This window comes from Stenella coeruleoalba (genome assembly GCF_951394435.1).
Source record: "Stenella coeruleoalba genome assembly, chromosome: 20".
NCBI lineage: Eukaryota > Metazoa > Chordata > Mammalia > Artiodactyla > Delphinidae > Stenella > Stenella coeruleoalba.
In genome coordinates, this window is record NC_137166.1 from 33,236,302 (window position 1) to 33,250,859 (window position 14,558).

At 38.9% G+C, this 14,558-nt stretch overlaps 1 protein-coding gene across 4 annotated transcripts in view; it reads right to left on the reverse strand.

Annotated features, from left to right (window-relative positions):
• Positions 1 to 1,206: 1,206 nt before the first annotated feature.
• Positions 1,207 to 14,558, reverse strand: part of CYLD (CYLD lysine 63 deubiquitinase) — a 62,250-nt gene continuing 48,898 nt past the window's right edge. For 3 of the 4 annotated variants that reach the window (XM_079908331.1, XM_079908332.1, XM_079908330.1), the window contains 5 exons: positions 10,545 to 10,677; positions 9,533 to 9,641; positions 8,372 to 8,490; positions 7,875 to 8,091; positions 1,207 to 6,228 (listed from right to left, as the gene is read on the reverse strand). In XM_079908331.1, the coding sequence (XP_079764457.1) occupies positions 6,044 to 6,228; positions 7,875 to 8,091; positions 8,372 to 8,490; positions 9,533 to 9,641; positions 10,545 to 10,677 (763 nt within the window). In that variant the 3' untranslated portion in view covers positions 1,207 to 6,043. Of the gene's footprint in view, positions 6,229 to 7,874; positions 8,092 to 8,371; positions 8,491 to 9,532; positions 9,642 to 10,543; positions 10,678 to 12,658; positions 12,831 to 14,558 lie in introns of those variants that run through there. The other variant, XR_013825362.1, reaches the window with a different exon arrangement.

Below are 14,558 nucleotides of genomic sequence, written 5' to 3' on the forward strand. Positions count from 1 at the left end.
TGAAACTCTTTGAGGATTTGGGGGCTTTGGGGGCACGAGCCACCAGTTCTCCTTGCATGGCCCTGCAATAAACCTTTCTCTGCTCTGACTCTGTTTCAGTTTGTTTGGCCTCACTGTGCATCAGGCACAGGAACTTGCGTTTGGTAGCACCATCTGCAGACTCCAGTGGGCTCGGATGGGCACAGGCATGAGTTATCTTAAAAGCCTCCATCCGTGAATTCAGTGCACGGCCAGGATTGAGAACTGCTGCTGTAGGCAGCACAGCCCTTCTCAGGAAAGTGAGGGACAAGAGGCCTCAGCAAGTCAGGAAAGGAGCAGGGAGCCAGGACCCAGGAGAAGAGGCCTAGAGAGGCCATGGTCCTCTGCCAACCGGGTAGCCTGCCTCCAGCAAGGTCTGGCTTTGACTGTCCACATCCACAGGTGGACACAAGCGTATAAACTATCACTGTCTCACTGACACACCCACAAAGAGAAAGAATGGATCTATGAAAAGGCATGAAAACCCTTGAGTCTGAACAAAGGAAAATCTGAGTGATGTTAAAATGGCAAAGTTTCATTATCACCGATGTGCCATTCAGCTATGCATTTCTGAAACAGGAAAGTTCTTGAAGGTTCTATGTTCATACGAATATTGCCAACTCAGACCATTCTGGCTTTCTTACCTTGGCATGACAAGTGACTTAAAATCCAAGTAGTAATTCCTGTAGAAGCCTTGTTATATCAGTTACCTAAAAGAAGGTAAAAGTTTCGGTCCTTATAGCATCATGTAATCATGCCTCTGGATTATACAGAAAAGTAAACTGTTTAACTGCCTCCTTGGCAGCTGTGAGGGACCAGGACACACTATTCTATAGTGTGTCAACAGTTTTGTGCCCATGTTTAGAGATGAACAACTTCTGGCTGGATTAGAGACTGGTGGATCAGAGCTTGGAGGTACCAGGTTATTTTAAGAAACTACAAGGAGTCATGATGTCAGGAGGCGACCCAGAGGCCACTGGCATATCTCCCACAACAGGAAAAGTCTGTAAGGTTTTCTAAAACAATTGTGATGATGGCAGAGACTTGAGGAAGACACAGGTGTGCCCGGTACAGCATTCTCCTAAAGCAATCTTCTTTCCTGGCACCACTGCAAAAACTTATGAAGTTGTACTCAATTCTAGTCTTCCCATAACCCAAAACCATTCCCCAAAGAAATCAAGGAAAAGGAACCATACAAATTTAATTTTAATGATACAGAAATAGTATATAGTACATTTCTTTCCACAGCTGCACTTCAATCATCTCTAAAAAATTTAACAAAATTAAGGCTAAATCAGAGCAATCTGATAGTAAAGGGATATTTTATGTGGTTTTATTTTTAAAGAATGTCTTCATAAATATAGAATGTTCATCAGGCCAAAAAAAAAATGTTGAACGAGATACCAAATATGGGAAATGCAATACAAAATGTGCTCCTTTATACCAATTTCCTAATAACCACGACTTCCCTGGGAGGTTCCAAATGGGATTTTTTTTTTTTTTAATGAATGTTTCTGACAGGATACTATGACTTTCTGAAGTACTATAGGCCATTTTAGAAAATAAAACCAAGGACAGTTGAGTCTCCAACACAATCTCTATTGAAAAAATGAAAAGCAAAAGTGGACAGGGTTTAAAAGTGCAGGAGAATTCCATCTGAGACGGCGATGCCCCCAAGGATGATCCCACCATACCTGGCCTTTCCCCCAACCTGTGTTATAGAAAGACTTTAAAATGCAGTGAAAATAACTGGCATCACTGACAAGACAGAGAGTCAGGAAAGCAAATGGGGTTCTTGAGTGACCTGCTCCAAATACTGATGTTTATTGTGAACAGGAAGAAGGAATGTCCTTCTTTCCCCCTTTTTCATTATCCTTGGCCATATTTGCTGGTTAGCTTTTTACCACCACTTTCTGACTCAAGAAAGACCCTTCGGCTGTTCCAGGATTTAGAGTAAGATGAAGAGTCTTTTATCCTCTCTTTTCCCTCCAATAAAGCTTCTGAAAGGAAACTAGACAATGCAGGGCTGACTCCCTGCAGGAAGCCTCGCTCTCTGCAGTCCCAGTCTCTGAGCAGCGACATAAGCCTGCGAGCAGAGAACCCACCTTCACAGGCTGGGTACCACACCTGGTGGCCTTCCCTCCTCCAACATCCCAACTCGCCTTGGGAAATTCCAGTATTATTTTCACTGAAGGAGAATTGTGGGTGTGTTAACATCACTGACCCCTAGAAAAGGTAGTTTTATTTCGTCATTATAAGCCTTAGAGTCCCCCTACTTTAACAAGGACAGTTTACTTTATGACCAGAATCTTCTCATACAGGGTTCAAGTTTTCATTATAAAGTAGCAGCTAGTTTACATTTTTTTCTATAACTTTGCATAAGAATTTTGTTTTTCCATTTCTTTGGTTCCCAGAGCCTCAATTTCCCCTAAAGAAATTAAATGAAATGCAAATAGCCAGGTAAATAACATCCAATACCCTCTTTAAGTCTTAAGTGTGTTCCAAAGATGGCTAAAACCTCTAGGAAACAGCGGGCTGAGGCATAGATACTAAAATGCATTTCTTATATGAATTCACATGTAAACACAGAGAAACAATATGACAAACATACAATTACCCACGTGAATGTAGAGTAATTAACACAATAACATTCTATGATCACACAATCACATAAGGAGAAGGTATTTGCGAGATCTTTCAGTTCAGTGCTTCTCAAATCTGGCTGATCATCAGGGTCACCTGGTTGGGCTTTGACATTTCCTAGACCCCATCTGTGAGGAGTCAGATCCAGCATGCATAGCCAGGGACCCAGAAATTTCTTTTTTTCCTATAAAATTCAACAGTCCCATCCTCTTGCTATATAGAGGAGGACACTAAGGCTCAGAGAAGTCAAGACGTTGCCCAAGACTAACAGAGCAAGCGACAGAGAAAGGGCTAGCACCAGCTCTCTTGTCTCCTTGTCCACCACTTTTTCTGTCACACCTCACTGCGTCCCAGAGCTTTCCCTCGACCTGGTACCCTTACACTTAGGCTAAGCAGCCTTTAGTAGACATTCTGTTGTTAGAAGTAGGTGGTAAGCTGCCTGAGGGCAGGGACCATGTCTCATGTTCCTTCTGACACAATCCTAGGTTATAAGTGTCTAAGAAATACTTGTTGGCAGGCAGTCCCTCAGCTAAGGCCTCATTCTGTATTTTCCACTCACATCTCTGTCTGCAATCATCCACATAGATGCAAAATCATCTAGCTGGATATCGAGATCCACCTGAGGAGGGCAGCAACGCCTCTGAATTTATGAAGGTGCCATGTTCACACAACAGGAATTTGAACGGCTATGCAAGTTCCGTAAGGATTACCATGTCTTCCCCTTGTTCCTGAATTACGTGAATTATGAAAAAAAATAATAATATTAAATGAATCCATGGGATAGAAAGAAGTTATTTACCTATAATATTTGGCAAATATGAATTATAAAAATCCTCAACTAGTCCAGGGAGATAATCCTTAGCAACTGTAACAACTATATTTTATTGAGTTTTGTTACTGTTTCTCTTGGTTTGCAATGTGTATCCCTAGTCTTATAAAACATCCTTTTGTGGATGGAGTCAAACTCCTTCATCAAGCTGGTAGCGAGGGACTGAACACATTACGGCATGGCTGCTCTCCCTCTCCACCCCACATGTATAAACTCTCACACACAAACACACACACACTTACACGTGTGTACTTAATGGAGGTGGGGGAACATGACTTGCTTTATAAATAAGATGATTCTACTATATTGCCATCTTGATTGTAGATATGATACGGAAGAAAGGATAACAAAAACATTTGAAAAGCCAACAGGAAAATATTAAAGAAAATTTAAGGCTGAAAAGTAAATAAATCAACAGGCACATGGGCCACTGGTGCCACACAGCCCAGCCCTGCCTGTGCCCACCTGACACACGGGCCTCTGCTGGACCAGGAACAAGACAGGACTGCAGGGGAGCAGGGAGGACACCCAGGGTCGGAAAGGACCCCGCTTCCCCAGGAACCACTACAGCAGGCCCTGCCTCCCTTTACTGGGTACTCCCTCCCCAGCTAATGCTAAAAGAACTGTCAGCATTCTTCAGCTAATGCTTGAAGAGTCTGTCCTTAGAAATCATTTATGGATGAGGCCCCTCCCACTTGAAAGCGCCTCCAACCCGCCTCGGGACACGGCACAGGCACCCTCACAAGTCCTCTTCAAGTCTTCCGCCGCGAGGGGCCGGGCACGACAGAGCTTCCTCAACTTGTACTTTGTTGTAATTTTTACAGGAAAGGCACTGTCTTCTCTTTTTTAACTGTTAAGTCCAGTCCTACCCAGATATAGAGTCCTAGTCACTCCTCCAGACAGCCTTTTCAAATCACATTGATAAGCTCCTTCATCCATTTCCTCCCCAGCACGTACTGATTACGCGGTGACTGGACTTCCGGAAGGTCAGGACTGGGTGGGACCACAGACATCCTGTGTCCCATGCTCCTCACCTGCCCCTGGGTGACAGGGCGGGGTCACCCCCACCCCCCGATCTAGGAACCATCTCACCCCCAACCCAGGCACTGAGCAAAACTTCACGCACAAGTTGCGGACTTCTTCCTTCCAAAACTGAAAAAAATCACGATATGAAAGAACTTTTTGTACCTTATTATGATTTATAAAGCTAATAAATATTAGGAAAATGGAATGACAGAACCAAAAAGTAAACGTGACTTGAAAAAGAAACAATTGCAGGGTTTGCAAGGATTCTCTCCCGTTTTTTGGACATTCAATGTTTTATGAGGTCATATGCTAGACACGCGACAGCCTCTGCCTTTCCGCGCGGTTGGGAAGTCATTCCAGAGAGACGATGATGCCATACAACACATCCCACGGCACTGACATTTACAGCCTATGCTTCTAGTCTACAACAGACACACACTACGGATATTAGCTACAAAAACATTCATCTTCTACTTATCTAATCAGGAGGAAGGCAAAGCTGCTGCTAACATTTCAATAAAATATCTGATTCGTAATGGTCATTATCTCAAGGGAAATCAGATGGAATTTAATGCGGGTACTGATCTAAGTTCTGGACAGTCTTATCTAAAATAGTAGAGGTTTAGATATCCAATACATCTCTTCAGGGAAATTTTAATGAGTGATTCTATATGCCAAATTAATTTTCTTATGAACCATATATATTTGTGTAGGAATATATTTATCACCCCAACGCTTTAATAAAACTTACTGTGCCCTGTTGCATACAATAGAGAGCCTTAAAAAAAAAAGCTGCTAGCTGACAGTTACTACTATGAATGTAGAGCTTCAATTGCTGTATACGCTAATCCTCCAGGAAAACTACATCCAAAATGGACATTTTATGACAAAATCACTCATTTATATCAAAACCAGAACAAATAGAAAACACCACTAAGGGAATTTAAATACTCTTCTGACCACTACTGCAGAAACACAGAAACTCAGCAGATTTCAGACATGCAGGAATCAGCACTATACAGGGAAGAATTAACAAATCAAACTCAGTACAACTTTAATAACTGGATTGAAAGTAGACTCTTAATAAAACCAAAATATATCCTCCTCAAGGCAACCATCAGCTACAAAGGAAAAATGATTTCATATCCTTGGTCCATAAAGAAGACACATTTATTTACATTCTCAATGGACTAAAAGAGGTTTTAAACTGTCACAATTAAAATTTTATGCTTCCAAAAATATCTTATGATCAATGCACTTAACTTAAAGCTTCAGGTATTAATAACTTCATTTAGGCATCTTAAAAAACCAACACAAACATACTTTCTAGAGTGCAAAATGCTTCTTATTAAATACTTTAGTAACACAAAAGCAATTTGTTTTTAAACGCAGAAATCCTCTTCTGAAGGATCATCACCACAAAGACATCCATTGCCGGCAATGGACGTTGAACAAATCTGCCAGCTCGCGTGAAATGCAACATTAAAATTGTGCATTGGGTTTCTGCACCTGTCCAGATGACCCCGTTTATTTGTACAAACTCATTGTTGGACTCTGGTACATGCACATGTATGCATCACAAAGAAGTCTTCGTGCACAGCCTTGGATTCTTCTGGAGTCCAAGGAATGCAGATCTTCTAGAGACATTTTCAAGTACTCTCCTACTTCTGGGCATGGGGTAACCTGAGGAATGTTGAAGCCATTCTGACCACCTATGGAAAAGAGGAAGAGCTGTATTTAGGGCAGTCAAGTTCTAAACCCTTTTGCTGTCCTGCCCCACCAAAGTAATTTTACAATTCCATAATTTAGTTAAGGCTAATTCCCAGGACCTGAAAGACCTTATTTTACTTCTGATTTCTAGAAGTTAAATCCTCTTGTTAACTCCCGACAGTCTCATTTCTTGGTTTCTGAAAGGATTCCGGGACCAACAGTGAATACTATTGATAAAAGGACACATATCCTGAGCAAAGTCCAAAACCTACTTCCCAGGCTTCTCTGTGTATTCAATCAGGGAATAACGTTACACACACATACGTACACGCACTCAACTCTTCACATTCCCAAATCCCTTCCCAGACACAAGCACCCCTCCCTGTATGCTTTACCATGAGCCTGTCCAGTTTAGGGCAGATCTAGTAAAATGAATACCATTTTATCCCGCTAAATTTAAAATATGTATTTGTGTGATTCTCGCAAGGTTTTGTTCTACATTTCATTAGACTGAATGAAGATGCTATGAGGCGTGGTCTTAGGGATTCCAGGAAAGGCTTTAGCCTCCCAGTGGCTTTTCTAAAATCGCCTGGAACCCTTGTGCTTTTGAGTTACATGGCTAAATGCAAATTTTAACTGGGGTAAGGACCTATTTACAGTTGGGGCTGTGCTATATCCCTCAACCGTCTGAGAATTGAGAAAACGTTGAGAACCCTTGGGGTACAGCTTGGGCATCTGATCAAGAGGCTGCCACAAGGTGGCGTCCTAGGTCACCAGAGGGCCACACCAGAAGACTCGGGGTCTGGAGCGTGAGAGTGACTAAAGGAAAAACGGAAGAGAACTGGAAGTACGTGTAAGTCATACTTCACAACCTGGCCTAGGACCAGTCCTAATCTGTAAACTCTATACAGGCAGGGGTACAGCTGTTTTGACAACTGTTTCGTTTTTGAAACCTACTAGAGCCCCAGGCACTTCACATGCACTCATTAGGTATTTGTTAAATAATGACTAAACATCCTAGAAAGCAACCTAGAAGGTGCAGTATGTTCCCCACTTAAGGAAGACACATTACACACAGAATAAGCTTATTTTTCCAAAGAAGACATTTACTTCTATTCTTAGCTTTGTCATCTAGAAGACAACAGAAAAAACATAAGCACCGAGGTCAGAAAGACTGAATTAAATACAAGCTCTGAGACCTTAGGCGCCTTAAATCTCAGCTTTAGTAAGAGAAAAATAGGAATCATTCCCATCTTGCAAGGATTTAGGTATAATGACGAAAGGTACCTCCCTGACAGCTTGGCATGTAGGTATTTAGGAAATGGTGACTATGGTACAGAAAATAAGAGAAGCCTGAAAGTCAAAGACGACAAAGCTGAAAACCTTTCAGCCCTAAAGAAAGAAATTTCCGGTTCATTTTTTTTCTTTTTTTTAAAAGACTCTATGCATGTCAAAATATCACAACAATATTATCCCTTCGTTTAGTAGCAGGGCTGTTAATGGGTTTCAAGATTTCGGACTACGTCACCAAGATATTCCTGAATGGCTTTTCCCAACACTACTTTATCACTCAGACCAGGCTAGCCCACTATGGTTATCCCACTACAAACTCAAATGTCGCCACATGTAGAAAAGGTCTGGAAAGTACCATCCCGATCAGCCATGCTGTCAAAGAAGAGCCAGGCAGAGTCGTCTTTCCCGTACTTCACAAAAGCGACATAGTGGCTTGTTTCTATGCAGAGGACAGCAAATAACTCCATCTTCTGACGGGGGATGCAGCCGTGTCTCCAATCCCAGTCAGGTAAATCTTTGGGAAGTGACACTGGGTTATATTTATGATTCAGCCTCTTGGGATGAAGGTGGACCTGAAAGGGAACAGGAAGAGAATGCCATTAAGAAGCCAAACTCAGTGTTTGACAGGAATGAATGCCACTTACTCTAATTGAATACATCCTCACAAAGAGCAACTGAGTACTTGACAGAAGTCCATCAAATCAGCAGAGGAGGCATAAACAATACCATTTAATTATGGAATTTTTAAAGTTAATTATGATTCTGAAAACTTTTCAAAACCTGAAATCTGTTTAAACTACAAATGATTCACTGTTTATTAAGAGAATATCCATTAAGTGAAGTCAAACTTACTTGAGTGTTGCAGGTTTTACAAAACTGCTTGATTTTTCCAGCTGAGATGTCAGGGTCATCGTAGCATTCTCTACACTCATACATTGCGAGCCCTCCACATATCCGGCACTGCCTAGGGGCTGAAAACGTTGGGGGTGGCGGGGAGTTAAGGGGTCTTTAAAAATGCATTCTTTCATTAAAAAGATTAAAAAGAAAAGTTAAGCTTTAAAAAGGATAATGCTCATGGACTCAGTGAAGTCCACCCCTCCCCATCCCCATAAACTTATTGGATTTTCTTGGATTCAGGATATCTTTAAAAACATTTTCTCTGACCAAATGACAATTTTTTAAAAATAATATATTCTAGAGTGTTTCCCCGATAATAAAATTTCTATTGATGAATATGCAAAGATACAAGAGAGTATAAATAAGAAAACCGAAAGCATCTACAATTTCAGTTAGCAAGACACAACCACTGTCAACCCAACTGTGAATTTTCTCAGATAATTTTATATCTGCACACTCATATAACTCGGCGCACGTGTGTGTGTGTGTGTGTGTGTGTGTGTGTGTGTGTGTAGCTCCTCTTATAGAAAATATCAGCATACTCTCCTTTTCACTTATCATTACATCATGACCACTTTCACATAACACTGGTCTTCAAAAACATGAATTTTAATGGCAGTAGTTTTGTTGTAGAGATACACCATAATTCACTTAACTACTCTCATTAACATATAGAGTGCTTCTAATTTCTTACTCATAAACAATTTACATATGAAATATTGATTTACATGTCTGATTATTTTTTCAGAATAAATTTTTTTTTTTTTTTTTTTGCGGTACGCAGGCCTCTCACTGTTGTGGCCTCTCCCGTTGCGGAGCACAGGCTCCGAACGTGCAGGCTCAGCGGCCATGGCTCAGGGGCCCAGCCGCTCCGCGGCATGTGGGATCTTTCCGGACCGGGGCACGAACCCGTGTCCCCTGCATTGGCAGGCAGACTCTCAGCCACTGCGCCACCAGGGAAGCCCCCAGAATAAATTTTAGTGTAGTATTTCCAGGCTCTTCAGATACCAAACTGTCCTTTAGGAAACTCATATCCTGTTAGACTCACATTCACAATTAACGTGAATGACCTGACAGACTATTTCTGAAAAACAAACAAAAAAATCTTATACTTACTGTCTTCAAGTAAATCTGTTATATTTAATTCCAGAGAAGGAAAAATTTTTTTAAATAGTTTAAAGTCTTTTCCAAATCGAGGCATCTGAATAATCAGACATGATGGTGCCTAAAAAAAAAAAGATACATAATTTTAGAAGCAAAACGCTGAAAAAAAATTTCCCTGAAATAGTTGTCAAACCAAGCAGTGGTTCCACCGTAACATGGATGGCTACTCCGTGTTCACAAATGGGATCCACATGTGAAATGGACTGTGAAGGCAGAACACCACGGAGCCACAAGCCTCAAGTAGTCCAAGATCTATGGACATGTGGACACGGAAGTCAGGCAGTTCAACAACCTTGGGTCTCAAATGATATGATGACCATGCAGAGTCATCTACTTTGGGTTTATATTTTTTAAAGGCTTTGGAAAAACCTGAAGGACACTATTCCTTATATTTCAACAAATAAATAACGGTAGCTGTTAAGGTTTTACCAGAACATTCCTTCAGAGATGGACACAATGAAAATGAACCACAAGCATGTACTACTAAGATCATGAAGATACTCAGTAAACAGTAAAAGAAAAGTAATTTAAATCACTTGTTCATTTACAGTAAGTGAATTTTGTTTTTTATTGAAGGAGGAAAAGTAAACATTTTTTTTGATATAGTTGGATAATATGCTTGGGTAAAATTTTTAATTGGGTAAAATGTTAAGCTGGGTGAAAGGACAACAACAACGCAAAAAAGCAAATCTTCTTTGCTTTAAGCTACTTAAAAGTTTTCAAGTTACAAATTAGAATGATATTTTCTATGGCACCAAAAATCTAAAAAGTTCAATCAATTCTAAGGTATTTTCTACATGGACAAAGTTGAAGCATGGCATATTTTTTTTAAAATTTGTGTTTTGTTAACAATTTGTGCTCCTAACTGTTCTCAGTGGGTTAAAAGTAATAGTTATAGAAGCTATAGTTGTCTGGAGAACCCTAATGACTTGCATAAAAAATACAATAAGTAATTATCACTAACCTCAGCAAATTTCAGGTTGCTGTTGATAAAAGACCATTCTAATAATTGCTGAATTGTAGGAACTCCAACTTTCTCATTTTTTTCCATAAAAATCTGATAGAAGTAACAATCTTGAACTTTCTGACCTGCTGATCTAAAAATATGCAGAAAAAAGCCAGATAATTTATTTATGAAATGCATCAAAAAGTGAAGTGGTTCCAGAGGCATTTGAGAACAGAAAAACTGTTGAGAACAGAAACCGATGGTGCAACTCTGACCATAAAACCAATGGTGCAACTCTGACACTCAGAACAACAGGGGCAGAGACAATCATTTAGATAAAATAATTAAATGTACTTATGCATAAGACCTTGCAAATGATTTCTTGTTTAAGTTCTCATATTGAAAAGCTGCCTTAGTGATTAGAAGAAAAATAATGCAATAACATCCACAGTCAAGAAGCACTGTGTGAACAATAAAAACCAGAAGCTAATATCACTTGGTTCAACTTAACCACTGAAGCTAGAAAGGAGCAAACTGCATTTAATGCTTGAAACAGGAAAGTTAATTTGTACATGCCTGAATGGGACAGACCCTAAGAGACCTTCCAGATGCAACTTTTCATTTCTAAAATAAAGGCCCTGAGATCTGGGGAAGGATAATCCTTCCCAGTAACTCAAAATCAGAGCCAGGTATAAAACCCAGGTGTCCTAACAACTGCTTACTATTCTTTGCACTAAAGCATGCTGTCTCTTTAGATGGTCACTCACTTACTCAACAAACACCAAGTTAGGGCCCACTATATGCCAATCACCGTGTTACCCTTATATTGAACATTTTCCCTTCTAAATATTTTACTTCAGAATGCATGAAAATTCAAGACTAACTCTACTAAAAGAATCAATAATCTTTCAATTTACTATTTACCCTTTTTAGCAGAATTTCTGCATATAGAATCAGACTGTTTACAATTAGATTTATAAGTACAGTTCAAGATTTTGAGGGAAAAATATTAACATAGTTTTCACAATAAAATCTCAGCTATTGAGAGGCCAACCTCAGAAACCCTCAGTTTCCCAAAGCAACTTATAGCCTGAAATAAACACAACTTATTTGGTAACAAAGCAAAGATTCTTGGGAAGCTACAACAAAAAAAGAAAAAAATGATAGCCAAAAAACCTGAAGGTTATGCTGTACCAATATTTTAATTGGTTACTGATGACAATAAAAGGCCAGCATTTTTCTGGCCAAAAAGCAAAAAAGCATTACCAAAAAAAGCCATTAAAAAAAGCCAAAAAGCCAAAAAGCATTAAAAAAAATTAATAGGTAACAGAAAAAATAAGACTGGAAACTAAGAAAGCAGAAAGTAGTAGAGGTCAGTAGTTGCAAAAATTAGAAATAATAATAGTGATGGGGAGGGGGATGGTGGTTGGAGGGAGCATGGAGTGGCAAACACGAGAGATGGGAACCAGAAATGAGGATGTAATACCAACAGCTTTGGGATACTGGGACAGAAAAACTGGAGGCGGTGAGGGGGGCAGCAACCACTCAAACCTCATAACTAAAGTTTTAGAAGGCTAATATCCTAGGGTAATTAGCTGGGCATTAAGACACACATATAAAAGAATCACAACAAAACTGGTGCTGTTGTACAAAACCATGAAATTTACATTGCTGTTTATCACCAAAAACATCTAAGAGCAGAAGGGTACAAATGTTGTATTAACCTTAAAAGAAAACAGACGTCTACAGAGAAGATAAAAGTATCCATGGGTTTGCATAATATTGGTCTATCTACCTTTGTAACACAGACCATAACGGGTAGTCAACTAAAACTTTTTACAGATTCTGGATTATCTAGTACTATGGAATATAGCATATCCATGTAATAAGAATTGCCAGTTCTATTGTTCTATAATGAGAGGTACTCAGTAATACAACCTGAATGTTCCCTTATATCTGCTTCCTGATGCTGATCTTATTCCGTTATTTTTCTTGTAATGCTTTTACCTCCATCCATTAGCCTCTCGCATTAGTGGCTATGACTTTAGCTTCACCTCAGCACCCCATACACAGTCATTATTATTACTACTACCATCGTTGTTATTGTTTTTAAGTATGAAGGCTTTACTTACCCACATTTACCAATTTCTTGCTTGGCTTTCTTGTTTCTTGCATATCACTCCTTTATTCTAAATTCAGTTTTATGTTATTAAAGTACACCCTGTAATAAGTCTCTGACTGGTAATTTAGTCTTGGTTCTTCCAGCTCAGGAATTTTATGCATCTTTATTCTTAGAAATTAAGTCTGTCAAAAATTCCAAAAAATCTTCAGCTATTATCTCTTGAAATATTGCTTCTTCCCTATTCTCTCTAGTGTCTCCTCCTACAATGACAATTAGAATTTGTCTTCCATGTCTCTTATCTCCTTTTTCTTGTTTTCTAACTCTTTATCACTTTGGGCTACATTCTGGGTAATTTCTTCAGATCTGTCTTTCAAGTAAGCAATTCTCTCTTTAGCTGTGCATACTGCATTCAGTGAGGTACCCTCTCCCAGCCATATATACATATATGGCTATATATATATATAACTACATATATAGTTTTTTATTCTATTTTGGGGAGTTTTATTTTTGTTTATTTTTCTTTGTTATCAAATCTGCATTTATCCTCCATAGGTATCTAAGTTCTTCTTCTTTCTCTTAAGCTATTTAAGAATATTCATATTAAGAATATCATTTTAGAATAGTCTGTTTTAGACTACTTTACTATTTCAAGGTTTTAAGGTACTCATCCTCGTATTTGTTGCATCAGCTGATGCTCCCTCAGTCAGGAAGACAGGCTCATGGAGGGGAAGAATGACACTTGGGAAAAAACTGCTAACTTTTAAAGTATTTTTTTTTTATCTTTTTATAATCTTCAAACTAGTGATTCTCAATATGAAGAGGCTGCTGAATGGGGAGGAGAGGCAGAGCTTCCCAGGGCCCTCTTCAAACTCCACAAGACCTTCAGACACTGAGACATATTCCTATATGTGACTGACCCTTCTTCACCCACTCTGAGAATCACTGCAGTATTCATCCTATGTACATCCTGCGCACTGCAGTATTCATCCTATGTAACACACCAGGAGTGTATTACAACCCAAGGTGTGTTGGGCTATGCAAAAAAAGAATGAAAACTGTTTTAATCATCTGAAATTTATCTCTTCAAGATGAAGAACAGAAGTGATTTTTTTCCTCCCAAATTGCCTGGCAGATTTCCTACATCATGTATTCAATATATATTTCCTTCCTCCTTTGTGTTTGAAGGTCGACTTATAAAATACTGAAATACCACATATAGTTAATTCTGTATCTGGGCTTTCTATTCAATTCTATCTATCCAATTTCTAATTGTATACCAGTATCACACGGTTTTAAATGTCTGTTGGTTTGTCTTTATAGCTTATAATAGAGTTCTTTAAAAAAAAAAAACTGCAATGTTTTCACCCATTTCATCTTGTAGAGAATTCTAAAATCATTTTACTAAGTTCCAGGAAAATAAAAGTTAAGAACTTGATTATGTACAAGTTATTTTGTAAACATTAACATCCTTAAGTTATTTAATCTTCCTACCTGGAACACAATCTTTCTCACTAATTAATTAAATCACCTTTTAGCTCTGTGCAAGTCTTCTTTAAAAACCTATCTCAGTAAAATTGATTTCTTAGCATTTTATACTTTCATGAAGTATGAAATTATCTCTTTTTCATATTTGCTAGTGGGGATACCAGAATATGACTGATTTCTCCATGGTTTTTTCCTGCATGGTCAAATTACAAATTCTTGTGTTAATACTAGTAGTTTCTAAACAATTCTCTAGGATTTTCTGGGTATACATATAGCTATGACCTTATCTGAATAGATAATAAATATATCCTATCTTATTTCATTAGCTAGAACTTCCAAAATAACATCAAACTATAACTTCAGTACTGTCCACCCTTCCCTCCATCCTTCTTACTCATCAATTTGACACTGGCATCAAAGATCAT